This window comes from Mus musculus, chromosome 6 (genome assembly GCF_000001635.26).
Source record: "Mus musculus strain C57BL/6J chromosome 6, GRCm38.p6 C57BL/6J".
NCBI classification, from domain to species: Eukaryota; Metazoa; Chordata; class Mammalia; order Rodentia; family Muridae; genus Mus; species Mus musculus.
In genome coordinates this window covers 113,365,872-113,378,112 of record NC_000072.6, presented here as the reverse complement: position 1 = coordinate 113,378,112, position 12,241 = coordinate 113,365,872, and the positions used below count along the sequence as shown (strand labels likewise).

The window sequence follows — 12,241 nt, the reverse complement described above, 5'->3', positions numbered from 1 at the left end:
CAGCACTTCCGGGCTGGACCATCTCGGGTAGGACCGGGGAGGGAGAGCCGAGAGATATTCAGATCTCCGGGGCGATTTCACACTGGGACCTCTGGGACTTGTAGAAGACCTGCTATGAGACAGTAGCGGTCGAGTCCCCTTGGATCGCTACACATATTCCGCCAGCGCCTTTAGTGCTTGTCGCTTTGGTTGTAGCCTCCCCCCGTGTGACAATAGTACAGCCCGACCTCAGGTTGGGCACCAAATTAGGACAGGCCGAACCGGAGAAACGTTTCTTCCGGTGGTGCTCCCCTATCCTCTCCGGGCTCCTCCCATTTGCAACCGTAGGGTTCGGCCGGGTAGCCAGTCCCTTGAGATTTGGGCTCTGGGCCCCACCCCAGCCCCGGGCTGCTTCCTAGCCCGGGACTCCTCAGGCCTAGCATTCCACCTCCCGGAGATTCGTAGGTGGCCTTAGACCCCCACCCCCACCCCGGCCCTACAGGCCACCTTGGGCTGGCCGTCCCCGCCCTCGCGTCAACTGCAGGGGGCCCGCCCATAGCCAGTTCCGGAGCAGTTGCTCCGATCGCCCTGAACTCCCCGCCCCCTCCTGCGGCCCAGGGCCTGTAGGAGGCCGCAGAGAGGAGGTAGGAGAGGCGGGGGTTGTGTTAGGGGCTCCCTAGAGGACGAGGACCCTGGAGGCGGGATCTTGGGGCGACACACAGGTGGAGCCAGCCATTAAGCAGTCCCACTTCTGTGCCAGGCACTGAACTGGGCACTTGACGAGCATCACCTCTTAATCCTCAGAACATTCCAGGGAGGTAGGTAATTCTCGATGCCCCCATTTTACAGATTTATACTTCTTAATGGGGAAATAGACTGAGGCATCATCTTTTGTCCTGGAAAAAAGAAAAACAAACAAACAAACAAACAAAAACCGGAGATTCAGGTTAAATAACATGTTTAGAAACGCACATAAGAAAATGGGCTGGAACTTAGTTCTGTTCACCTGACCAGCCTGTGTTCCAAACTAGCCAGGGACACAGAGAAGGTGCAGAGGTGGAATGGAGTGAGACAAGAGGAGGCAGGGAGAACCCTGTCAAATAGAATGCTAGAAACGACCCAACGTAGGGAAACAGAGGACATAGGAAGACAGGGCACACTAGTATCTCCTCTTCCTTAATGCTGCAGATTCCAGACTTCTGCGGTTCAAATTGCAACTAGGAGGCCGGCCTAATCATGCAGGTTTGTACACCTAGTGACTTGGGAGGCTAAAGCAGGTGGATCATAAGTTCAAGGCCTGGAATTCATGAAAGGGGGGGGGGGCTGGATGTAACTGTAACATAATTAAGTTTGGAGAATTTGTGCCTAGAATGAACAAGCGCTTGTATAAATCAGGTGTGGTACATGCCTAAAATTCCATCTCTTGGGAGGTGGAGACAAAACCTTGGCTACATAGCTAGTTTGAGACCAACCTGAGTGCATATCTTTATCCCAGCACTCAGAGGCAGGTGCTTTCTGGGGTGGGGGTCGGGAGGGGGAGCTCTATGAATCCTGATCTATGTAGCAAATGAGTATCAGGCCACTCAAGACTACATAATGAGATTTTTGTCTCCCCCACCCCAAAATGGGGGTGAGGTAGGGTCTGGAGATGTGTGAGACCCTTCAGTGCTACCAAAACAAAAAAAGACAATAAATTGCAGTTAGGAGTCTAGGCATGTGTACATACTCTTCTGGAGTCTTTTTCCTTTCTTTGTCAAAAGAAAGAAACCAGGCAGTGGTGGCACACGCCTTTAATCCCAGTAGAGGCAGGTGATCTCTGAATTGAAGGCCAGCCTGGTCTATAGAGTTCATTCCAGGCCAGCCAGAGTTGTTATACAGAGAAATTATGTTGAATGAATGAATGAATGAATGAATGAATGAAAAGCATGGCAAAAGGCCCCCCTTTTAAGGTTATGTGCATAATTCAGTGAAGTCAACCTAGCTTGGGGTACAGTCAGGGCTCTGTTGGGTCTCTCTCCCCATGCTACTTTGTCTCCTATCCAATGGCCTTCTCCCCTCTAATTTTACAGGGTCCCACCTCCTGGGCCATGAGCGAGCTGAAGGACTGTCCACTGCAGTTTCATGACTTCAAGTCTGTGGACCACCTGAAGGTCTGTCCCCGCTACACGGCAGTGCTGGCCCGCTCCGAGGACGATGGCATTGGCATTGAGGAGCTGGACACCCTGCAGCTGGAGCTTGAGACTCTGCTGTCCTCTGCAAGCCGGAGACTGCGTGTACTGGAAGCTGAAACCCAGGTGATTGTCCATGGGGGGCATCCACTAGAGACATTGTGTCAAGTTATGGGATGGATCCTTAGGTTCCCTCTCTGCTGAGGCCCAGGGATGGATGGGAAGAGAGACCCACATGGGAATCATGACAGAATAGTTAGCTCTCAGTTCAGCTTACCGTTAGCCAAGGATGCTATCCGACTGTAGGTGGACACCGCCCACGTGTGGCCCCTGAAGTTGCCTGGGAACTTTCTGAGATGCACTGTGATACAGTCAGTTGCATAGACAGAACCACCGGGTGCCTTGGAGTGTGACATAAAGGTTAGCTGGGAGTCTTGTTCACCACCACCAAAAAACCCAGCAGCAGCAGATTTCCCCAGGACTACCATGCCAAACCGTTTGTGACTAGCTTGGGCGGCAGCAGAAGTGAATCAGAATGTAGACCTCCGGTTAAATTCATGTGAGAAAATCACAGAGAAGAACAGGCATTTTGAAATATGAGTAGTTTGCTTAATAACCTCAAATTCTAGATCTCAGTTATCCATGGCGGGGAAAGAAGTGCCCTGTCTCTTCTCTCCGTCTCAGGGGTTGTCTTTGTGTGTTTCAGATCCTTACTGACTGGCAGGATAAGAAAGGGGACCGACGATTCCTGAAGCTAGGTCGCGACCACGAGCTCGGTGCTCCCCCCAAACACGGAAAGCCCAAGAAGCAGAAACTGGAAGGGAAGACAGGACATGGGCCAGGCCCTGGCCCGGGACGACCCAAATCCAAAAACGTCCAACCCAAGATCCAGGAATATGAATTTACTGATGACCCAATCGACGTGCCTCGGATCCCCAAGAATGATGCTCCCAACAGGTTCTGGGCCTGAGCACGTAGCAGGGAGCTGGAGGGGCCCAGAGACTTGTGGTGGAGGCTTGGAAGGCCCGGGGCTAAGGCTGAAGGAGCATCTCACCCACTCCGGGTCTGCTTCTGCCTGTAGGTTCTGGGCCTCTGTGGAGCCCTATTGTGCCGACATCACCAGTGAGGAGGTACGGACACTAGAGGAGCTCCTGAAGCCCCCAGAAGATGAAGCTGAACATTATAAGGTAGAAACCTGAGCCGCACAGTCAGTACGACAGGGCTCAAAGGCGCCTGAGGGTCCTAGGCAGCAAAGCCTGCATCCATCACCTACTTTCTTCCCAGCCTCCTGCCTGCTCCATGACCCCTGCAGACAGTGAGGCTCAGCTTTCTCTGTCCTCTAGCCTTTCTCCAAAGAGCCTCTGAACACTCTCCTTGCTTTTACACTTGGGCGATACTTACTTTCTTTAACTATAAAAGTTAAGTTCCGCTGGGCGTGGTGGCGCACGCCTTTAATCCCAGCACTCAGGAGGCAGAGGCAGGCAAATTTCTTGAGTTCAAGGCCAGCCTGGTCTACAGAGTGAGTTCCAGGACAGCCAGGGCTACACAGAGAAACCCTGTCTCGAGAAAAAAAAAAAAAAGTTAAATTCTGGTTTTCTTTTCTAAGACACTGGAATTTGCTATGGTACCCAGGCTGACCTTGAACCCCTGGACTCAACCATTGTCCTCTCTCAGCCCTTCAGGTCCCCCCCAGGTGTCTGGGACCACAAACATACCTGGGTTAAAAGTTGGTTTTTTTGGTTTTGGGGGATTTTGTTTGTTGTTGTTTTTTGGTTTTTGTTGGTTTGTTTGTTTTGGTTTTGGTTTTTGAGACTAGATTTCATTTATCCCAGGCTAGCCTTGAACTTTGTTAGCTAACAAATTACCCTGAACTTAAGATCTTTTTCTTCTGACTCCCTAGTGCTGGGATTACAGGTAGGTAATGACCATGCCCAGTTGATGCAGTCCTGGTACAGAAGCCAGGGCTCTCTGCATTCCCAGCAAGCTCTCTACTGGCGGAGATCTGTCCCCAGCAAGTTAGCTTTATTGATCTTAAAAATAAAATATGCTCCATAAAAGAAAGTAGACAAACTTGTGAGGCGGGGACTCCACCACAGGACACCTGCCATCGCAGGTGCACGTATGACACAGATCTACTTCTAGGGCTCCCCTGACTTCTGTTTGCCACAGGATGGAGTCCAAGTGTTTCAGTGCTGGGTGACACCCCAGTTCTCTCCAGTTGTCCTTGGCCACATCTTTCTTTCCTGCTGCATTTATCAGCTACACCAGACATGTTCCCTCCCCCTGGCCTCACACCAGGGTCTACACACAAGCTCTTCTCAGCCTGGCAGACTCCCTCACTCCTCAAGGCCCCAAAGATGCCTCTGCAGACTCTCCAGCAGAAAGGGGCAGCTGGGCCCAGTGCCTCACCCCCATTGCACTCGGGAGGCTGAGGCAAGTTTGAGGCCAGCATGGGTTTACAAGTTTGAGGTCCTTTCTCCAAGGAGAGCAAAGGACATGGTCTCACTTGGTGCTTTCATGGTCCCCGGGCTGCTTTAAATGCACTAACCTGAATTTGAAAATCATTTATCTGCAACCAGAGATGTAGTTAGTCATATTGCTCAGTGGTAGAGCAACTTCTTAGCATGGACAAGGCCCCAGATTCAGTCCTGACCAAAAGTACTGCTACCACCTATAATCTCACAGAGTCAGCTTGTCCTATATAAAAGAAGTGGAGAAAAAGCAGTCCATTCTGACAGCAGTAAGTTTAAAGAACACAAGAAAATAATTTCTTCTTATCCCTGCTTTGGGCCCAAGTTCTCTTTAGAGGAATTACCGCTGACCAAGAGGATCCACAGACACAGTATTTTATACCTTGTATCTTTTTGTTGTCGGTAGTGGTGGTTGTGGGTTTTTGGTTGGTTGGTTTGTCTGCCTCCCGAGTACTGGGACTAAAGGTGTGCTATCCTGCCTGGCTTCTATTTTATATCTTGCTAATGCATATCAGCTTCTAGGTGTATTTTGATTTTTGGTTCTTGTTTGTTTGTTTGTTTATTTGAGAAAAGATAGGGTCTCAGCCCAGGCTCAGACTCCTGATCAGCCTATGTCAGCCTCCAGAATGATCATAGGCTAGGTGTGTACGCCACGCCTAGCTGTGTTGAGTCTTTCTATACGTGTTTCCCTTACTGGAGTGTGAGTGGAGAGATTGGATCTTGTTGGCCTTTCGTGGCACCAGCCTTGGCCTTGGGCAACAAATCCGTGAGGAAAGAAAGAATAAACGGATGCTTCCTGACCGAGTCCCATGCCAGGAGATCCTCTCACATTCCAGTCTCAGATGGGCAGTGTTTACCTCTCAGAGCTGAGTGAGCTCTTTGCTGCAGATTCCCCCCCTAGGGAAACACTACTCCCAGCGCTGGGCCCAGGAGGATCTGCTGGAGGAGCAGAAGGACGGCGCTCGGGCAGCAGCTGTGGCTGACAAGAAGAAAGGCCTCATAGGACCACTGACAGAACTGGACACAAAAGGTAAGCCTCAGCCTCCTCACAGCCCAGGCCTGGATCTGAGGCCCCGGAGCTTCAGGCCTCCAGCTGTTGTTCTCCCTGTCCAGATGTGGATGCCCTGCTGAAGAAGTCTGAGGCCCAGCATGAACAGCCAGAAGACGGGTGTCCCTTTGGAGCCCTGACACAGCGCCTGCTGCAGGCCCTAGTGGAGGTGAGCAGGCCATCTGACTGGGAACCACAAGCTAGGCATGGTGGCATCTGCTTGTAACCCCAGTGGCACTTGGGAGACAGAGGCTCTTAGCTCAAGTTCAATCTGGTTACATGTGACTGTCTCAGAAAACAAAAAAACATTTACACACAGGCTCGAGCGAGCATGCGCACACGTGCATACACACACACACACACACACATACACACACACACACACACACACACACACACACACACACACACACACACGAGCGCTCGTGTGCTGGCACTTTATTGTTATTTTGCTTTTTGAGATAGAGTCACACTATGGACTAGAACTTTTAGTCCTCGTGCCTCAATGCCCCTGTGCCGGGAATAGCAGATGTAAGTCTCCACACAAGGCTTCCACAGACACCTTTGCTGAGCAGTGGGTAAGGGGATTGATTCCATGCCTCCTCTGACTGGACGCCTGTGCTTGTGAGGAACTTGAGGTTCAGAAAAGTTAACTTTTTCTTAAGACCACAGCTAATAAGTGAAGGTCGGATTCAAGCCTCGCTTGGGGTTTCCACCTTAATGCCCAGGCCTGAGCTTAGAAACACCATTTACATCCTCTAGCCTCGGTTTCCTCTTTCGTCTCTAACACTATGATAGTTCTTCTCTCAGAGAACAGCCTGGGGTAGACTGAGGCCAGGGGAAGTCTGGCTTAGCCCCGCAGAGACTCCGTCTTATGTGGCTTTTCATCCTGACCAAGGTCACTCTGGGTATTGTGACTGCGCCAGGCCCGCAGAAGCTGAGTAAGGAGTATGGGAAGGAAGCCTTCTGGATGTGACTGTGACTCTTCCCTGTGGACATCACTCTCCTTGGAGAATCTGTCCCACAAGTGCCTCTGACTGCAGGGGTGCCTGGGAAATGTAGTGTAGCTCAGCTGCTGCGGGGAAGGCACAGTGTTGGGATATCTCCCAGGCCGCACCGTGCTCCTACAGTGCTGGGTGCCTGTGGAGGCTTCCTAGCCTGAGCTAGTCTATCACTGTTTCTGTGTCTCCCTCTTTTTATATAGATATGCCTCTCCCCCCAAAAGAGGAATTTCTAGAACCCAGAAAGGAATGATCAAAGCTTTGGAGGAATCTTTTTAACATGGGTGGGATGAAAGAGATGACAGACGCTGCTCTCTAGCCTGTGAAGACTGTCTGTGCCTGTCAGAGAAGTAGGACTGCTATGATACTCTCCTCCTAACTTCTCTCTGCTCTTCAGGAAAATATTATCTCCCCTATGGAGGACTCCCCTATTCCTGACATGTCTGGGAAAGAGTCAGGGGCAGATGGAGCGAGCACCTCCCCGCGCAATCAGAACAAGCCTTTCAGGTGAGTGCTATCCCAGCTGTGCTCTAGGCTTGTCTGTCGGCTTCACGTGTCTCTTCATGGGGAGACGTGTCTTTGTTAGCAGAAACGCTGAGAACCCTTTAACCAAGCCCAGCGATCTCATGTGGGAGTGCTGGCCTCATTTCTGGACGCAGGCTTTGTCCAGACCTGATCACCCTAGCTCTGCTCCTACTGGAGCTGAGCAGAGTGCCCACCTGAAGGGATCGCTGGCTAAGAGCCAAGACTACATGTGCAATAACTTGGAACTGTTAATCATTACAAGAAATATGTGCCATGAAACAGTGAAAACAGCAGAATGCCAAATGGAAAAGGAGTAATCCTATGTGTATTCAAAATATACTTACGAGTTACATAAAATTGGGGAATAGAAAAGATTACAACTCACAGTTTGCAACATATCACAAGGCCTGGAGCACATGTGGCTATAGTGGTTTCACTAGGTGAAAGGAAGAGCCGGGGTCCTCTGAGGGGGGCCAGCTGGCCCTCCGAGCTCAGGTCCGGCCTTATCTACAGTGTGCCACATACCAAGTCCCTGGAGAGCCGCATCAAGGAGGAGCTGATTGCCCAGGGCCTCCTGGAGTCTGAGGACCGGCCCGCGGAGGACTCAGAGGACGAGGTCCTTGCTGAGCTGCGCAAACGGCAAGCTGAGCTGAAAGCACTCAGTGCACACAACCGCACCAAGAAGCATGACCTGCTGAGGTGAGTGAGGAGTGCCACACCACGCCACGCCACGCCACGTCACCAAGCAGTCCTGTGCCCTAGGTTGTGTCTCAGATAGATCCTAAGTCCAGGGGTGAGGCTCTAGCACCCACAATGGACAGATGGATGGATTTGATTCCAGATTTAGATTTATTTCATTTTAATCATGTGTGTGTGCTTTTGAGTGTGCGAGTACAGGTGTCTGTAGTGGCAGGATGCCCTGGAGCTGGAGTTACGGGTGTTTGCTGCTGGCCAGCGTGGGTGCTGGGAACTGAACGCCAGCCCTCTGCGAGAGTAATACACTAACCAGTGAGCCATCTCCAACCGTGACTGAGCCCATTAAGTATAGTTTGGTAACATTCACAGTGTTGGGTCACATGGCACATTTTGTCTGATTTTGTCTCTTTGTGTGTGCTTTGTTTTTCTTTATGGTATTATTTCATCGAAGAGAGCTCACTGGGGAAATGCTTGCCACCAAGGCTGACCTCTTGAGGTCAGTTTTCCCCTCCCACCTAAGAGTGGGCCACCGCACAGCGCATCTCTAACCCCAGCTTGGATGGGCACGAGCAAGCGGATCCCCAGAGCTTGCTGGCTGGACAGCCTTGCTGACTAGGTCTGCCTAAGATTCCAGTGAGAGATCTGTCTCAAAAGAGAAGGCAGGGGCCAGCAAGATTGCTCAGTGGGTGAAGGCCCTCACCACCAAGCCTGAGCACCTGAGTGCGGTCCTTAGAATCCAGATGTTAGAGAGAGGGGACCAGCTCCTGCCCGTTGTCTTCTGGCCTCCACATGCACACCATAGCATGTCTGACTCCCAATAGACAGACTGAAAGACAGATTATAGTAGAAATAAATAAGATGAAGCATGATAGAGACATCTAGTGTCAACCTCTACCCTTCATATGCATCTACACACATGTACAGGTACACATAAAACATACACAAAACACATCACAGAGAAAATTGGAAATGATAAATACCAGGATGCTTGCCGCTCCGACAGATGAATTGCTAATGTTGTTGGCCACCTGTGCGTTTGATTGGCTAAGTCACCCACACTTACTTGTGTTTTAGAGAACAATCACACTTCATTTTATATCACCTCGCATTCAGCTCTCCCTGTACTGATGACAAGGTATAGGTGATGTGTGAAGGACGGTGGCAGGGAGCTGTCCTGTTAGAGCTCAAGCAGGGCTCCTCGCCCCTCACAGGCAGATGCCCCCACAGAGCCTCCACTGCAGAGCTCAGTCACTTGACCAGCGCTTATGGTCTCTGATGTGCCAGTAGGGCTAGAAAGGAGGAGGAGAAATAGACTTGTGTTCTCGTAGGTGGCTAAAGGAGGCACACCATTTAAAGGAGAGGCAGCTGGTGGGCTTTGAGGGCATCTGAGAATAAAGAAAGCAGTGTGTGCTTAATACCCTCTGTGTGCCAGAGTCTCCTGCACCGTCTTCCATTTGAAAGACAACTCAGACAGTGATTGGTGGTCTCTCTATTTACCAGATGAGGGATGAAAGGCAGTGAAGTGGAGCCTTGTTGAAAGTCACATCCAATCGAGAGCTGAGCTGAGATTTGCGGCAAGGCTAGTCCAAGGGAATTCATATTCCTTTTCAAGGGCAAGCAGAAAGCCACAGATGTGAAGGGCAGGAAAGTTAGGGACAAACTGAAAGAGCGATGTGGTGCAGCTATAGAAATGAGGAGCGAGGCGAGGAATGGCTTGGGGCCCTCCAAAGGCTGCAGCTCAGCCATGGCCCCTGCTGCAGTGCTGGGAGCGGGTCACTCTAGGCCCAAGCCGCAAGGAGAACTCGATTTCCTGGATACCTTCAGCTCCACCGCCAGTGAAACTAAGATCCATGCCCAGCAGGCAGATCACCTTTGAAGATAGACCTTTTCAAAGCCATTTGAAGTTCACTGTGCACATCTGTAATTCTAAGAGCTAATGCAGGGGGCGGGGGCTGGAGGTCCAGTTGAAGCTGGTTTTTCCAGATCTTTTGTTCACCCATGCTCAACTTGAGCCTCAGTCTCATGGAAATACCATATCTTCCTTTGCAAGATTGTTGTGAGAATTAGCTAGATGTACATGTGTATGCGTTGTTTAAGGGGTTTTTGTTGTTGTTGCTGTTGTTTTATGTGTGTAGATGTTTTGCCTGCAAGTGTGTCTGTACCCCATGTGAGTGCCTGGTACCTACAGAGGACATTGAATCCTCTGGAACCAGAACTAGAGAGAGTTGTTAGCCAGCATGTGAGTACTGAGAACCAAGCCTGGGTCTTACAGATGAGCTTAACTGACAGCTGAGCGCTCTCCCATCTCCTGGGTTTTCTGTTTGGTTGTTGGGCTTGGGGTTTTTTGTTTTTTTGGGTTTTTTTGGTTTTTGGGTTTTTTTGTTGTTGTTGTTGTTTTTTTTTTTTTTTTTTTTTTTTTTTTTTTCTTTTGAGACAGTATTTCTCTGTGTAGCCCTGACTGTCCTGGTCTATAAACCAGGCTGGCCTGAAAATCAGAGATCTGCTTCCCTTAGCCTCCAGAGTGATGGGATTAAAGGTGTGTGTCACCATGCCTGGCTTCTAGGTTTTATTTTTTAAGCTAGGGTCAGAGGTTCACACCTACAGTCTTAGCAATTGAGGGGTAGAGGCAAGAGAAGCCTCCAGGGGCAAGGTTCAGGGCCAGAGGAGGCTTTGGAGTCATTTCCAGGTCAGCCTGGGCTACAGTTTGAAACTTTCTCAAAAAAAAAAAAAGAAAAGAAAAGAAAAAAACATTTTTTTAGAGTAGTTTTAGTGAACTACTAAAATTGAAAGGAACAAATTGATAGGAAGATAGAGCTATCCCTGTGCTCCACATGCTGCCCCTGCTATAAGCAGTATTAACATTTCAGAGCACTTAAATAATGCCTTGCAGTCAGTGTGGCTCTGCATCTATATGCACATTGGTCATTATTCAAACAGGCCAAGAAGTGCCAGCCCCCACTGGGATTATTAGGAGGCTCAGTATGGAAAAAAAGGAAGGGACAAACCCTGGAGATGGCTTTAACCATGACATACGGTCCCCATAGGCTGGCAAAGGAGGAGGTGAGCCGGCAGGAGCTAAGGCAGCGGGTCCGCATGGCCGACAACGAAGTCATGGATGCCTTCCGGAAGATCATGGCTGCCCGGCAGAAGAAGCGCACCCCTACAAAGAAGGAAAAGGACCAGGCCTGGAAGACCCTGAAGGAGCGGGAAAGCATCCTGAAGCTCCTAGACGGGTAGCCTGACCTGCTGCTGGCTATCCCCCTGGCCTGGCAGAAGTCCACAACATCCTTTGAAGCCTTGGCCAGAGGCTGCCTATCAAATGACAACAGTCTCAGGGCTGAAACACTCTCAGGCCACCCAGCTGAGCTTTGTGCAGCCAGTATGCAAGGCCCTACTGCGCCTGCCTGGACCTAGCATCCGCCTGATGCCCCAGATGAGCGGGCTTGTTCCTCATCCCCTCCCCCCTTACCGTCTCCACACCTCTCCTCAGGGACTTCTTCCTTGAGGTTTTGTAATGTACAAACTTAAGAATAAAGTGACTGCTGTGTTTCATTTTTTAAACAAAAAAAAGTTATAAAAAAACCACCCGCAAGTTTAGTATCTATCTATTATTTGTGGGGTAGGAAGAACAGGCAGGTGGAAGGGTTTAGTGGGGCATGCTTGGGGTCTCCGCTGTGGCCACTCACCCGGAACATTTATTTTTGAGCTCTAATTTCTGAGGGTCTGGTGGTAGGAGGGTGGGTTCCTGGTTTCCTGGGGCAGGATTGCATTCAGAGCTACTGCACGGGGCCACCAAGGACCTGTTCCCTCAGGTGTTTCTTCCATGCCAGCTATCACTGGGATGTCTCTTCAGCTGTGGGTGGCAGACAGGGTCTGTCACTGAGGAAAACCTAAAGCCAGCTGGCCATGGCCTTGTCCCAGATGTCCCTGTGTGTCGTTTCTAAGCCCAAATTGGGGCTCTCCTATGCATTGCTAGCACAATCTCTTGGGTTAAGGGATCTTTTACTGCAGTGGTTGTCAACCTGTGGGTCATGACCCTTTTGGGACTAGAATAACCCTTTCGCAGGAGTCGCTCATCAGATATTTATATCGTGATTCATGACAGTAGCAAAATTACAGTTATGAATGTACAAACTTAAGAATAAAGTGACTGCTGTGTTTCATTTTTTAAACAAAAAAAGTTATAAAAAAACCATCCGCAAGTTTAGTATCTATCTATTATTTGTGGGGTAGGAAGAACAGGCAGGTGGAAGGGTTTAGTGGGGCATGCTTGGGGTCTCTGCTGTGGCCACTCACCCGGAACAGTTATGAAGGAGCCACAAAAAATCATTTTATGATTGGGAGTCTCCAATA

General features: G+C 50.1%; 1 protein-coding gene across 3 annotated transcripts; it reads left to right on the top strand.

Moving 5' to 3' along the window:
* The first annotated feature begins 274 nt into the window (after positions 1–274).
* On the top strand, positions 275–11,480 carry Tada3 (transcriptional adaptor 3). Of its 3 annotated transcripts, none has more exons than NM_001372393.1 (10): positions 275–623; positions 1,168–1,221; positions 2,049–2,273; positions 2,854–3,104; positions 3,229–3,334; positions 5,507–5,648; positions 5,732–5,835; positions 7,065–7,174; positions 7,706–7,891; positions 10,933–11,480. In NM_001372393.1, the coding sequence occupies exons 2-10, from the start codon at positions 1,216–1,218 to the stop codon at positions 11,123–11,125; spliced, it is 1,323 nt and encodes a 440-aa protein (NP_001359322.1). In that variant the 5' UTR covers positions 275–623; positions 1,168–1,215; the 3' UTR covers positions 11,126–11,480. The 3 variants fall into 3 exon arrangements, with proteins under 3 accessions (NP_001359322.1, NP_001359321.1, NP_598693.1); NM_001372392.1 differs by having other exon boundaries at positions 275–797; NM_133932.3 differs by lacking the exon at positions 1,168–1,221 and having other exon boundaries at positions 275–797.
* Positions 11,481–12,241: the final 761 nt, after the last annotated feature.